The sequence below is a fragment of the Homalodisca vitripennis genome, chromosome 1, assembly GCF_021130785.1.
Source record: "Homalodisca vitripennis isolate AUS2020 chromosome 1, UT_GWSS_2.1, whole genome shotgun sequence".
In the NCBI taxonomy this organism is placed as follows: domain Eukaryota; kingdom Metazoa; phylum Arthropoda; class Insecta; order Hemiptera; family Cicadellidae; genus Homalodisca; species Homalodisca vitripennis.
In genome coordinates this window covers 93,999,597-94,016,229 of record NC_060207.1, presented here as the reverse complement: position 1 = coordinate 94,016,229, position 16,633 = coordinate 93,999,597, and the positions used below count along the sequence as shown (strand labels likewise).

The 16,633-nt window shown below is 36.7% G+C and overlaps 1 protein-coding gene across 1 annotated transcript in view; it reads right to left on the bottom strand.

Moving 5' to 3' along the window:
- Window positions 1–16,633, bottom strand: part of LOC124366817 (titin) — a 40,335-nt gene that overhangs the window by 3,421 nt on the left and 20,281 nt on the right. The window contains 7 exon segments of the mRNA XM_046823422.1: window positions 1,033–1,772; window positions 2,887–3,059; window positions 5,051–5,178; window positions 9,914–9,977; window positions 9,979–10,202; window positions 11,137–11,359; window positions 11,609–11,871. Coding sequence (XP_046679378.1) covers window positions 1,033–1,772; window positions 2,887–3,059; window positions 5,051–5,178; window positions 9,914–9,977; window positions 9,979–10,202; window positions 11,137–11,359; window positions 11,609–11,871 — 1,815 coding nt within the window.

The window sequence follows — 16,633 nt, the reverse complement described above, 5'->3', positions numbered from 1 at the left end:
ATAACTAATTTAAGAAATGATATTTGGCACTGATAAGGGATTTAAGTTATACAACTACGTTTTCTAGTCACATTGATCATCTCTTTTTCTTTCAGCGGTTTGCATTTTCTATTTTGCAAATCTGTTTTGCTGCCGACGGATTACTGTAGATATATTTAATACTTCTGACAGTAAACCATTCTTATAATACGAGAATAGGAGTATTTTCATACTCAAGTTAATAATGAAAAATGTTTAGCGTAATTTAGAGTTTGTTGTTAATGAAATGTGAAATTTTAAATGAATTAAATCTTAATGAACATTTTACAGAATTAATATTTGAATATGATATAATTATAATTAGCATGTTAACATAATAAATGTTCAGTTAATAATGCAATATCGGCCAAATGTGTTTATAAATAAGGGTCGTGAGTAAACGGCTTCATTCCTTCAAAGCACCTACAGTGGCAATATCAGAACAATAATTTGTCTAATTTTCTAAGTCACATTCTCATATGTCTGCTTTGAAAAGCCCGAATTATAATGTCTTGTTCCCCAATCATCAGAAATGTGAGTGCGGATTATTTAGAAAGTCCTTAGCCGTTGTCTCTTCAGTTTGTACTTATTTGGTCATACAGCTTTATTTCATTACACTAAGTTATAAAAATATTAAAAGTGATGAAATTCTACATTGAATATTGACCTGTATGGATTTTAGTTACATCTGTACATCTGTTGTAATTAGTCGTTGAGTGCACGCTAAACATAAATAATAATTAAAAATGTTTTAACTGTGTGATTAAATGCATAAATCCATTGAGCTGATTGAAAATATAACTTATTATATTTAATTAAAAAGAAACATTATTTTAGCTACAGGTTCTACGTCCACTATGCTTGAAGGTGTGTTTATTCTCTAGTTCTGACGGGCGAACAACAAACCCTTCCGCGATTTACAGTTCGATTTGTAGCTTTATATTCTCAAATGCCGATTTTTCTTAATTTGTATTATAATCAGGTCATAATTTAATCACCTTTACAGATTCCTACCTCTTTCCTCTGTCGTAGCTCGACTATGCGGTAGAAGGACCAACATCAGCTCTGAACTTCCGTGAAGGGGATCGTGTTCTACTCTCGGAGTGTGAGATTTCTGAGGATCTTTCTGTGGTAGTTGTGTGTCTTTATGAGATGAATTTAGGTCCTTCAGAACCTTTGGAGGCTCATTTGTAATCGTCCTAGGTTCTTTCCGTGGTGCCTTCTGCGGAGCCTGTGTTTCCTTCTTCACTTTTAACTCGGACTGTATATTCGCAACATTTTGTTTAGAGTCTTCTGGTGTCTTCGGTTCTTCTGGTTTTCTTAGTTCCTCAGACCTCTTGAGCTCCTCAATCCTTCTCATTTGTTCGGCTTTCTTGATTTCATCAAACCTCTTGAGTTCTTCCATCTTTCTCTTTTCCTTCTGATCCCTCACTGACTCTTTGTCCTTTAGGATTTCCTTCTTCACTTCGATTTTCTCCCCCTTCCCTCTCCTCTTGGGTATCACCGGCTGGAAGTTCTCGGGTGTCGCTGGTGGAGACATGCTATCCTCACTCACTATGGAGTGCTTGTCAACCTGTCCCAGATCTGGCGTGGTCTGAGGAGGGGCCATGGGTCCTCGCTTTCTCTTTGTCTTCCGCTCGCCGTACTGTTCATCGATGGTCAAACCAGGAGAGATTGGTCTCTTCTTCTCCTCCAGCCAGACGTCCATCGCCGTCTCGTTCTCCGCCGACCCGTGCTCAGGTGGTTCCAATAATCTGGAATCAACAATCACCACTGAATAGACAAAACTTTAAACTTAAAACTTATGTCAGACTACAGTCACCAATAATTAATCATATTGAAAAGTAGCAATTATCAAAGGTGTGATTTTTGTAATTAGAAGTCTTTCAATAGTTATTATTTTTATAAGTCTCAGAAATTTAATTAATCTACATTAAAAGTAGTAATGGATTTTATCAAACTCTGTGATTAATTATGTTATTTTAAACTCAAATTAATAATTAAACTCACCTGTAATAATTATTCTTTAAAACAAACTTACATACTGTAGTTGTTAATGTTCATCAAGACGGATATTTGTACCATAACTTAGTCGATAGTATATTCAGAGGATAATATTGTTTAAATTGGTACGTGAATAGCAACTTTTAACTTTATTATACCATGGTAAACTATACGGGTATTACAATATGAACTTTGACAAAGTGATTAATTATTTTTTCTAGGCCAATGCCAAAGTTAGTTTAAATTCTGAAGCCAGCCAATTATAAAGTTCAACGCAAACTTTGCCTGTGCTAATAAAACTGGAAATATTGTAGTATTACATTAAATCTCGAGAGGCAGACAAGATATTCGTGCCCTCGTATTTTCTTTCAACCAAATCCAAAATTGAAAGTATGTTGTTTCCTCCTTCCTTTACAGAATTGTGATACATCGCAGATGGATCCACAAAACACCTGTTTAATGTTTGATTTGTGTTACTTCACAGCACTGTGTGCTGTTTATATTAATTAAGCTTATTAATTAAAACAATGCCATTTGTGTTAAATGAGATTCCCTTGTAACTCCTGTGCCCAGTTTTCACTTGCTATAAGCAAAAACTTGGATATCCCTTGACTGCTTCGAACTTAGAAATGTTGATAGTGAATGGATAAAATCTTATCTCGACCTAAACTACTCACCAAAACTGTACATCATAGACTGTCTAGATATTCCCCCTATTACGCCTAAAAATCCAAGAAGACGCAAAGGCATGTTGATCCTAAAGAACAGTCACTTCCCCACAAGTATTAAGTAACTGAATGCATTACTATATGTAAAAGTAATCCGTTTCGTACACTCTATGAAGAGTATCTCACTAAACCTTACCCTCTCTTCGGATCCGGGATGAACACGACGTCGGATTCAGAGCTGGGGTCACTAACACCGTACGGGTTCTCGGCCTTGACCCTGAACTTGTACTCCGAACCCTCTATCAGCTCCCCCAGGGTGGTTGTCAGCTGACGGCACGTGGCGGCCTTAAGCCACATGTTCCAGCCCAACTGTTAACACCAGTATTCACCAACGCATTATAAAATAATACAGGGTGTCAATTAAGTTTCGGAACAGTAGAGTTACAAACTTTACATGATGTGCTTGAAGTGCAATAAATAACTACCTTATATGTGGTGTTTTTAAATTTTATCCTGTCACCATTGTGCTCATTAGAGATAATACTTAAATATGCTCACAATGTTTTCATACTTCAAACTTTTAAGCCACCAACTTATTAAGGGTCAATTTTTTTAAGTCGGGTTTGCGGCATTGTGTTCTACAAACATAGAACTTTAATTGTATACGCTATTCGACCTATCCTCCACTAAAACGTTTCCTCTAACTCATTGCGGGCAGTCCCCCTGGGATTGTGACTTGTACAGGTACGTATTAGATTGTTCAAAAAATTTTTAATGTTCATTAACAACACATGTAAAGTTTTGTAACTCTATTTATAAAGTTAAAATAATATTAAGCCGTCCCGAGACACAATTTAAACCATGTATGGAATGTGTTGAAACGTATTAAAATACTATGGCAGTTTTTAGGGTTTTCAGTAGGAATGAATTACTTTTTAGTTATACTTGAAATAGTTTTATAGTAAAGACAACCACTCCATCATTAATACTAAATAACTGCTGATCGCAGGACTAGGAAAGATAGAGCTTCCATCTTAGAATTTAACAGTGCTTTATGAATACAATTGTTCTGATAGGATGTCACAAATACTGATATACGAATTAACAACTTCACTGCGGCCCTATACTGAGTGAGACCGACTAGTGTCAATCTGAGTATGTGCTGTAAGGCGTCTGCCGCAGTCATAGTGTCAAAAGTGTACAATTGTGTGAATCCATGAAATAGTATAAAAACAAATTCACAAAAATGTTTTATGACACTATGTCTTAGGACACAAGCTGTTTACATGTGTTAGCAATGGAAATGTGGTACAGTTTCCTCATGTTTATCGATGCTTAATTAAAGCCAATTAATTTAATTTTACTAAATGAAATATACTAAGCACTATCTTATTTGTAACGGTGTACGAATATCGAGTAATACAAAAATTCATATTTCAAATATTTAACTGAAAATATTTATATAAGCTTTGAATTAACAGTGATTTAGGCTACTATCCAAATCTTAAGAAATAAAGGAGTGTGCGATAATGTTGTCCAGGAATATATTTCTAATCTATTACGTTATAATTGCAAACCGTAATAACTTTTACCATTAAAGACCTATGTGTTAAAACAATGCAATCACTACACAAAAGTAGGCTACATATGAATGTTTAAATAAATATTAAATGACATTCACCCGGCAAGTGAGAGATAAGGGTTCGAGTCCCGGCGGAGCAAGTACTTTTTGTGATTCAATGTTTATTGAAATTATATATATATATATATATATATATATATATATATATATATATATATACATATATAAATAATGTTGTGAACCATTACGATAAGTTGACAAGTTGAGTAAAACCCCAGTTCGTTGAATTTTAACAGTTTACTTTTTGGATGGTAGGAACAACGACCCAACTCTAAATAAAAAAAAATCAATTAAATAGACAAGGGAGTTTTCTACATTTATTGAGCAATGTACCCTTTTCATTTTATTTCATGGGTAGTGACAACAACTTATACAACAAATTGGATGTCGGTTACTCAGTAATAGTTAAAAAGTCTTGATTTATACAATTTTTTTAATATTGTCACGTCTATAACTCTTAAGATTGTATTGATACATATTATTTATTTATTGTTAATGTTATGCTTTTCTGTTACTTAAACTTGTTATTACTCTTTAGTTGTACTGGAAATTGTATCATCGTATGAGTGACCATCGCATAATCTCATTGAAATAATTACTGGTCGCTCTTGACTGGGCCAGAGAGAGCCACCCTTGTAGTGAGGCAGCTGGCTGGCTTCACTTCGGCAGCCTATATTCTTACTCTATTCATATTTAGTGTTCAGGTACCGGTACTCACCCTGTAATACTCCACTATGTAGTTACCAATTTTACAGCCACCATCATCTTCCGGTGTTGTCCAAGAGAGAGTAACTGAGCGGCCCAAGGTCATCACCACCTTGGCTCTCCCCGGCGGCATGGGTCTGTCTGCGTTACAACACACGTCATAGCTGTACTACAGGAGATATTCAGTGTAGATAAACAGAGAAGGCGATAAAGCTTATGACGTTTGCTCAGGAATTTTTAGTTTTATTGATAAGTTCTTGTTACTTTCATACATCACAAACAACCCATCCTCCCCCGTAAGGATCAATGTTTAGGCTTTCCTGCCAATATCAGGAATACGAAAGTATAAGTAGAATAAGTATAATATTAAATTCGGATATTCTTTTATTAGACTGACTACTAACCCTTAATCAACAGATCACGTTATAAATTATTTTCAATTAATAATGTAAATATGTTTCAATTACTTTCAAAATTTAAATGTAATTCTCTACATTTTATTAAATGCTACAGTAATTGAACAATTCTGACTTAATGTCTGTTCTCTTTTAATTTCTTAGTAAAATAATAATTTTAATTCACAAACTGTTGTTGTTGTCTTAGCTCACCTTTTCTCATTATGCGGAGGAGGCATTTTAAGTTGCAACTGTATTATTATTATGTACCGAGTGTCCCACAAAGAGGTTTAAACGTTTGATTTTATATTACTTACCCATTTACGCACCGAACATTTTCAAACTGTACTAAATGCATTAAATAGGTTTTAAAAATATTTTGTGAAAATTTCAGCTCTCTAGCAACTGTCGAAACAAAATGGTGACATTTTGGAAAACTATACTTTAAAAACGGTAAAAAACTGTATTTTTGGTTTTGTAAAATTATTTATTGTCATATTCTAGAGAAATAAAGCATTTCAATCAGAAAAATTTAGAACATAGCCTATTAAAAAAAACCTACAATTACAGTATACAATTATTCGAACTGTAATCCATTCACAGCGACACACTGATAACAGCGCTTAACAAATTAATCGTGATTTTCACAGAATATTTTAAAAACCTACTTTATTAATTGTGTAGGCTTTAAAAATATTCTGTGCATAAATGGGAAAGTAATAGAAAAACAAATGTTTAAACTTCTTCGTGGGGCACTCTGTATTTCTTATAAATATAAAATAAACTAATAATAAGACTATTTTAAGTAAACTTTTCGGATCGGATAACAAGTTGTTGATTAAAGACTTATTAAGGCTATGGTTCTTTGGGGAACCACAAAAACATTATTTGTATTACTACTGTAACACATATAATTAATTTTTAAATATTATTTTGATATTTATAAATACAGATATATATAAAATTTTGATTTATGCCAAATATGATAAAAAATTTATAAGTATGCCAAAATGTACCGTTATTCTTGTTATTGAATATCTCTTTGTTGGTTTTTAGTTAGGGTTCTAGCTTCTGTATCCCTAATGTTTAATCAGAAAGGCATTACAATGAAGGAGGAGGAGCTCTTCTTATTGGAAATATCAATTTTCTATTATTTTACAAAATAAAACTCACAATTCTCCAATAATTTTTTGAGAATTCAACAAAAATTATTTGTGAGTTTTCTTTGTAAAATAATAGAAAAAAAGAAAGTCATTAGTTTATGTGATTCCTAACTTATAATAACATGTTTTAATTTCAAAAAAGCTAATGTCCACAGAATTTCGCCAGGTAAGAAAATTTATAGTGTCAGCTGAGAGAAACTTTTACAAATAGTATAGAAACAATAATATATACATAAAGTTTTTTTTAATATGTACACAATAATCACAATTGCATAAACAGTAATAAAAGTATGTACAACGTACAATTAATTATACCAATATTGTGAATAGTGATGGGCCTGCTAGATCACACACACACACACACACACACACACACACACACACACACACACACACACACACACACACACACACACACACACACACACACACACACACACACACACACACAATTTTGTTTCTACAATTCTACATATACATATATAGAATACAAATATACAACTATAGGGTACAAACGAGTACTGGGAATCGGACGGCCATCAGAAACAGGCAGTGTTGTCCTTTTAAGTGGTTTTCGTAATATTAAATATTACACATTGGTACATTTTAATTACTGTGTTTCTATCACAAAAAATTGCTGTTTGCAATTCAGTAAAAATTTTGGCATGAACTGAGACAAAGCTTGAAAGAATTGTTATATTACACTTACCTATTTACACGCAAAAAATGTATTATTTCAAAGTTATTATGTTATTTCAAAGTTACTAATTGAAACTATTTCGTTCTCCGACCTCGTTTACTGCGTTTAAAAACCAAATTATTTGAAAGTGGGTCTGTATATTGGAACATGTTTCAATGATCATCATTTGTCACAGAAGTTCCAGAATGTTGCGAATCCGTGTGTAACTGGTATTGTTATATAAAACTAGGTTACTATAATTTCTTACAAAATACAAAACAGCATTTTCAAACAGTTAAAAATGTTACATTATTTTCTATTTTCAGCTTAGCTTCCATATTTCATCTCATATCTTGTAATTGCTGTTTTTCTATACATTTATTTTTGCGTATTTCTACGTAATTACAAGTGGAAAGCCAATAGCCAATACAACTCTGTAGAAGAGAGCCAAGCCAAAATACTGCTGAGTCACCAAGGAGACATCTGGAACTTGACACCGGCCAAAGAAAACTTCTAAATGAAGAGTTAAACTTTCATGTGACCGAAACTCTCTCGTCCCGCTCTCCAACTTCGGACAATAAACCGAACTAATATGTTTAAGCTGGATAACTGTCTGAACCGAACTAACTTTTCTATTCATATCCAAGTGGAATTCGCTAATACTAGGGTCTTCTCTTATAGGCTACGTATTCAAGATTTTGTGTTAGCCATTCATTTTAAAATAAGTTTAAACTCTTGACTATAAGAAGCGATTCAATTATATGTGGTTTATTAGAATGTTACAAGGATATCACAGAATCTTGGAATTCTGCAAATTCAACGTATCCTCGCTGTTTTATATCAACAAAAATGTTAAAGATGTTACAATAGGTTATGAAATAGCGTGGATGTGATTTTGGTCTTTTAAATTGATTAGTGGTCTTACAATTAAATCAATAAAAATGTTTGGCCTTGTTAAAAACTTTTCTAATTTGGGTCAATATAAGAATAAGTAATAATGTTGATGAAAAATGATCCCTCCACATGATTTTAACTATTTTACTACAGAATACACATCATATTGTATTTTACGTCTTCATTTACATAACTAACACCATTATTTGGTATATTCAAAACCAATAAGCTCTGTTGATTTGTATATCTAATCGGCTACCTAATTCTCTAAGTGAGTCGAACAAAAATTTAAATGTTTCATAAGCTATTTTAAACTTAGAACCATATTGTCAGAAATTAAATCGAGCAATGGGCTTCTTCCAAACCAACCTCTATTAATTCATAGTCCATATCACATCGTATCCAAAGACAGACTGTTCGATCATACATCTTTTTCTTTGAACACGCAGCAGTCTTATTGGAACGATACAAGTCTCGTTGAAAGTCAGTGCAAAGGGCGAATGCACGTCCAGGCTTAGTATTACTATTGTACGAGACCTAGACACATCAGGGGTTCTGTTGACTGGTCCAGATAACTAACTTCAGTGGAATATATAGGGTTCGATTATCTATAAGTTCAATAATAATAAAAAATACATTTATTAAATAATATTTGGTTCTTGATAACTTACTTTATCCAAATAGTTTGTACTGGAAAGCCTAACTAAATAAGATTTTGTTTATGTATTTGGGAAGATGAAATATTATTCTAATATAGGTATAAAGATAACATAGGTACACCGAATAATTTAACGGATTTCTTAACGAATTTAATTTCCTAGCGAATCGTAGTGCAAATACCTTATGAATGTAATCAAATAATTTAAGTCCAGTATTAAAAAAAAAACAAAATTTAAAGTGTAACATTACATAATTTCAATAAACTACCATTTTTAAGTTTTTCCAAAGATGGGGTTTGAACATCAGGAGGCAGACTATTGTATGACTTAATAGAAAAGAATACAACGCTTACTGAATCCTCGGTAGAATTGTAGCATACCTCCTAGTATAACGATTCGTAACGTCTGAATGTCATTCACATTCAGTTTCTTTTCCAGGTAAGAAGATCTACCAGAAACAATAGAGAATATATATATCCTTTTTATACCTCCTTTAACCATGTTCTTTGTTACAAACACAAAGTGTGACACACAAATGTATGATCATTGTAGAGAAACTTCAATATATTATTATAAAGAAGAGACTCCTGCAATATTGTTATAAACATATATAAATAATCAAAACTATCACGCCAATTTAATTCTTGACGTCTGTATTACTCGTCAATCACAGTTGAAGTACACAAATTCTCGTAGTTGAATCCCAATCCTTAAAATATTGAGCTTCCAAACAAGTTTAGTACAGTGATAACCTTAAATATGGAAGTGCTCTATGGAAGTAAAGAGATTAGTATAAGAAACATAAATGAATAATTAATGCAAGGAAGAAAAGATAATATAAATAAAAATCATTACTGTATAGATACTACAATGTATCTATAAGGAATCAATTTATGCTAAGATTTTTTTTCACTCTCACAAAGTATGAAAGAATATTGTAAAGAAAATGAATGTAAGTGTAAACAATATCTGAATAGTATTATAAATCATTTGGCAAACTACTTACAACCCCTACTTGTAAGATTAGTTGCCAGTTCATATAAAGATACGTGTGTTTTCCGTGTACTGACTATCGTTACAGCTGACCTGCGACAGTAACGAGGAACGAGGCGACATCCTCCCCCAGGCGGTTAGTGGCGCGGACCTGGTACTCCCCCGCGGTCCTCCCTGCGGGCCTCCCCAACTCTGAGGGTGGCATATCGCTCGGAGTGGCTGGCCTCGTAGCGACCTCCCCCCGGCACCGGCTCGCCGTTCAGCAACCACGTGACCTCGGGTATGGGCCTCCCTGCCACCGACACCTTTAGCCGGATCACCTCATCCTTCTCGAACAGCAGACCCTCCTCGTACTGGCGCGGCAGTCGAATACTAGGCGGAGCTGAAGAGAACACACAACAATGGTTTACACTGTTTACAATTTCTTCTATTAATGAGAATACCAGAAGGTGAACATTTCAAGTTTTATGCATCAAGAAATTTCTAAGAAAAAAGTTCACATAAAAAAACACAAACTAAACGTAATTTTAAAATAATGAAACATGTTTACTGAATATATATATAATAATAATATAATATATAAATATACCTGTGGATGCTGCTGAGACTCAGGATTATAATTATCACTAATATACTTGCATAATTTATATAATATAAATATAAAAATTTAATAACAAAAGATATGTAAAACTTTAATCGCCATAAATCTTAATATTTATTACTGTGATTTAAATAAGAGACAGTAATATGGATTTCGAGAGGGGTATAGCAGCAATTTAGCTGTATAATGAATTCTCCATAATTTCCACACTAAGGCAATTTAAAACATATTTAGTATTTAAAACCATATCATCATTGATGTGCGAAAAAGTTTGAAATAAACATATCTTCTAGAATATAATCGAAGAAGGCCTCAAGGCTTAATAGAAGCCAAGAATTGTATAATCTAGAATACGCGATGGCTGCCACAATTTTTGGATGCACAGTCCTAATGCCCATCTGTACTGCTAATTACTGTGAACGTTGAGTTTAGCTCCAGTTCACCTTCATTTTAGTTCAAGGTCTAAAATTTGACGCTGTTGGAGACTTGACTCCTAGAATATGGAGTTCATTTTGAGCTTCTATGTCATCGACTTTTTATGAATCTCTTCAGACGAACATGTGTTCAGATTGATTCAACCCCATCCCACCATAGCTACTTTATGCAATTAATGTTACCAGAAATGTAGAATACACTTTCATCAACATGTTTGTAACTATACATAGCTCGTCTTGTCACAGTTATATATTGTCGACCTCCCTTTTCTTGTTATTACCTTCTAGCGTGAGTTTGGCCCTGGTGACAGCGTAGCCGACTCTGTTGGTGGCCGAACACTTGATCTCGCCCTCGTCAGTGAGCGCTGCTTGGTGGATGATCAGTGTGCTGGTCTCGTTGTCTGTCACGATCCGGTAACTGCGGCTGCTGAAGATCTCCGTGCCGTCCTTGAACCAAGCGATGGTGGGGGTTGGCGTGCCTCGCACTTGCACTGAGAGTTCAGCCTGCATTCAGGTACAGTTAGATTTAGGTGTCCAGATAGCTGTATTTCACAATTCGTTTATACCGATTCAATTGTTATTTCACCACTTAGAACTTATTGATCCATCGTCTGATAGAACAGTAAAACAAACTGACACTGAATGTTTAAAGGAATTAGATGAGAGTAAAAGTTGATTGATTACGTTCTTTGACACTTTAGTGTAGAAACTAATATATAAACACTGGAGAGATATCTGTAGTTATATGAATACCTTTTCATTCTCTAGAGCAACCGTATTCCTGAGTTCCTTGACGAAGTGGGGTGCCGAGGCCGCGGTGCGCTGCAAGGTGACAGTGAGCAAGTCCGAGAGTTCACCAGGCTCTGAGAGGCCTGCAGTGTTCTGGGCGGAGACCCGGAACTGGTAGCGCCACCCCGGCTCCAGGCCGCTCAGCGTCAGTTCGGGGACTCTGACCAGGGAGGGGGCGGAGCGCACCCAGTGCGGCGACCCGGTGCGGCGGTGCTCCACCAAATAGCCTGGGCATCGACAGTGTTCGGTTAGACTTATACTAAAACACCAGAGGCAATGGCGAGATGCTTATACTCTATATGAATACACAACTCGAATTATTGATTAAAACTCGACAAGAGAATTCACTAAAAGATCAATGAAAGGTATTAAAAGCAACACAGGAAACAAACAACAACAATTAACCAACAATTAATGGAATAATTAATTACCAGAGATTATGAAGTGGCATTGTTTGAAAAACTGTTTAATATTCAGAAATACAATATTAAGGCTGTAAATGTCAAACGAAGATGTATCATACTCGTACTTGATATGGTGGCCTCAAGCTATCGGTTACTGTGAACAATATCTCGCATATCTTGACTATTCATGTATTCGAGCTATTCTAGTCTATTCAGGTGCTTTAATAATGAAAATACATTAACAACCAGGTTTTGCTAATACATTTTTATTCTGACTTTGGCATACATTGAAATTTGCATTTCGCCTGTAGGGGACATTCGACCTTGTTTGTATCCAAATTTAATATTGAGTATACTTAAAATTCAACTCATTCACAATATATATTTTCAAAATATGGTAAATATTATTGTAATCTCACATTGCCGATTTGTTATTGAATTTTAACTTACCGTTGTGATGTTATAATTATAGACAACAATTCACAATGCCTTTTTTATTTCAGACGTCTTGGATCATATTCACTATTGAGAATGATTCAGTAATATGTCTAGTATTAGAAAAATGTATAGGAGTCACGCCTCTGCTTTGTACTTCCTCCCAGGACGTTCTTCAAGAAGCTGGTGAGGAGGATGATGTCCTTTTATTACGTGGCTGAAATGTTACGGGGATTTCTGACCCTCTATCCCCTATACTCCCATTTGAAGGTGATCTGTTTATCTTGATTAAGTAAGTAGTATTAATAGTTGCAAAAGATACATATCTGAAGAGTTTGTACTGTCTATATAGAAGATAATATATGCTAAATTAATACCTTAGATCTACTGGTAAAGAGATTGAGATATTTTAAACCAAAATATACACTCGTAAGCTATTTTGAATTATCCTACATTAAAAATTCTTAGATAAAAAGTATGGAACTATGAACAGGTTTGACAAATTTACTAAAAAGCTTTTACGAAGAGTTTTCAGGCCGACCGACGACCGATTTACAGGCCGTGGGCAGCTGATCGAGAGCACAGCTGGACTGGAGATGTCGAGAGATACATGAAGAGAAAGGAGAGTCTACTTGCACCCTAACTGCCTACTGCAGCAACTGTTGCTGCTTTGCTGGGCCATTTGCCCATTACGCGTAGTTTTACACCTCGGAGAAAAATTTACTTCGTCACAAAGCCTGAGTTGTCCAACTCTTGTGATTTAAAAAACGTTGTAGATTTTGCGTCATCTGTGTTGGCTCTTGACTTATTTTTATTATCTCTGATAAACAACTAAACTAGTCTGGAATGGATATGGAGGAAATAATAATCATATTGACAAGTTATTTGCTACTGTGATATCAGGGTATTACTGTTTCCAATGATAACGTTTTAAAATCTTTCTTATTCAAATAACTTCATCTGAGAGGGTTTCAAGAAACCGGTGTTCTAAAGAATGACCGCCAACCTTCTAATACATGTCGTATTATAATGCTGAGATTCCGTTTTGGAGGGCGTTTATGTTGACGAACTGATTAGAAACAACGGATAAATAAACATTTAGAATTATTTTGGCAACAAGCCAATTATTAATTATATTTGCTTTTAATTTCTATGGGACTTAGAATATGGACAAATATAGACGATGAAACGAGGGCAAAAAATACATTAAGGTGGATTGGGTAAATTTATTCAAGCACTACAATGCAAAATATGAGTGGAACAGTATCGTGAAGTAATCGTATTACTAATCAACTGTCAATTTAGTTAACTATCAAGTTAAATATGTACCAAGAAGAATTAACAAATGGATTGTGAATATGATGTTCCATACGGTCGATTTGAGGTTGCTTCTAGTTTGATAATGCGAAGGCGCTTTCATGGTGCTAAACAATCGCGAAAAGGACAGACTGGCCTACCTTGAATAGAAGACGAATTCAGCTTATCTCTATCGTGTAGTGTATCTCCAACAAGCTCGCCCGGCAAGTGAGAGACCCGAGTTGAGTACGGGTGGAGTAAATACTCTCTGTGATTCAATATCGATTGAAAAATTAAATCAGGCTATTGCCGTAACGTAGGCTATGTTAAAAGACGTTTGACAGGTATTTGGTTTTCTTACCATATTTTTGTTTAGTTATTATCTATTATGACAGAAACGGCCAAATACAAATTAGTTGATAGGAAAAGTAAGAGCTCTGTAGTGTAGTCGTACCATGATCGCCCGGCAAGTGAGAGACCCGGGTTCTAGCCCCAGCGGAGCAAGTACTTTTTGTGATTCAACCTGTATGAAAGTAAAAATTCTTGAACGCATTTTCTCACTAACGCCACAACACATGTTATTTAGTGCCGTTTCTATTGCTCGAGATGCACAAGGTATGGTATGGTTTTATCACCTTTGATAAAAATTGAAAAATTCCATTATGGCGTTGAAAGCGTTAAACTCTTCTGACAATACAGAACCATTAATTTGTGTATTCAACACATGAAAATACGATGAAGTTGCGAGAGTGCGTGGATAGAGAACACTAATGTCAAGTAACTAATCAACGTAGGTGCACGCAACTTTGTAATTAAGTACAAAGTTCAAACCCTTCAAGTTACTTTTACTGTGCTTATATCAGCGGAGATAAGATGCCATTCAAGATGCTTTCTGAGTATAATTCGTATTTACTTGGTTTTTAATTACTACTATAAGAGCAGTAAAGTTTAAAACGTACCGCATGGTTACGATAGTAGACCGGTGTTTAGCTTAATGAAACTTCGAAATCAGGAATGGGCCTTGCAGACTGTTCTATATTTGCATCTGATGCTCAAATTTAAACTGTATCACTCTAAATTACAAATTCTGCTGTATTAAAAATGAACTACAAAGTTTGTTTTGTAGTTCTAATCTTGTTATAATTATTAGATCTCCTCCGTGCTTACATCTAATCATATTGTCTTACATATATACCTAATAACTAAACTACATCACTTAAAATTTCCCAATGACTACACATTCACCTGTGATCCTGGAGCCGCCATCGTAGAGAGGAGGCTCCCACCTGATGGTGACGACATCAGGCTCAGCGGAGTGTTGGTCGCTGGGTACCAACTGCGGCTTACCGGGCGGCGACGGTCTGTCTGGCAGAAACACATTGGTATTAGTAATTATACATGCACCTGTGATCCTGGAGCCGCCATCGTAGAGAGGAGGCTCCCACCTGATGGTGACGACATCAGGCTCAGCGGAGTGTTGGTCGCTGGCACCAACTGCGGCTTACCGGGCGGCGACGGTCTGTCTGGCAGAAAACACATTGGTATTAGTAATTATACATGCACCTGTGATCCTGGAGCCGCCATCGTAGAGAGGAGGCTCCCACCTGATGGTGACATCAGGCTCAGCGGAGTGTTGGTCGCTGGGCACCAACTGCGGCTTACCGGGCGGCGACGGTCTGTCTGGCAGAAACACATTGGTATTAGTAATTATACATGCACCTGTGATCCTGGAGCCGCCATCGTAGAGAGGAGGCTCCCACCTGATGGTGACGACATCAGGCTCAGCGGAGTGTTGGTCGCTGGCACCAACTGCGGCTTACCGGGCGGCGACGGTCTGTCTGGCAGAAACACATTGGTATTAGTAATTATACATGCACCTGTGATCCTGGAGCCGCCATCGTAGAGAGGAGGCTCCCACCTGATGGTGACATCAGGCTCAGCGGAGTGTTGGTCGCTGGGCACCAACTGCGGCTTACCGGGCGGCGACGGTCTGTCTGGCAGAAACACATTGGTATTAGTAATTATACATGCACCTGTGATCCTGGAGCCGCCATCGTAGAGAGGAGGCTCCCACCTGATGGTGACGACATCAGGCTCAGCGGAGTGTTGGTCGCTGGGTACCAACTGCGGCTTACCGGGCGGCGACGGTCTGTCTGGCAGAAACACATTGGTATTAGTAATTATACATGCACCTGTGATCCTGGAGCCGCCATCGTAGAGAGGAGGCTCCCACCTGATGGTGACGACATCAGGCTCAGCGGAGTGTTGGTCGCTGGCACCAACTGCGGCTTACCGGGCGGCGACGGTCTGTCTGGCAGAAACACATTGGTATTAGTAATTATACATGCACCTGTGATCCTGGAGCCGCCATCGTAGAGGAGGCTCCCACCTGATGGTGACATCAGGCTCAGCGGAGTGTTGGTCGCTGGGCACCAACTGCGGCTTACCGGGCGGCGACGGTCTGTCTGGCAGAAACACACATTGGTATTAGTAATTATACATGCACCTGTGATCCTGGAGCCGCCATCGTAGAGAGGAGGCTCCCACCTGATGGTGACGACATCAGGCTCAGCGGAGTGTTGGTCGCTGGGCACCAACTGCGGCTTACCGGGCGGCGACGGTCTGTCTGGCAGAAACACATTGGTATTAGTAATTATACATGCACCTGTGATCCTGGAGCCGCCATCGTAGAGAGGAGGCTCCCACCTGATGGTGACATCAGGCTCAGCGGAGTGTTGGTCGCTGGGCACCAACTGCGGCTTACCGGGCGGCGACGGTCTGTCTGGCAGAAACACATTGGTATTAGTAATTATACATGCACCTGTGATCCTGGAGCCGCCATCGTAGAGAGGAG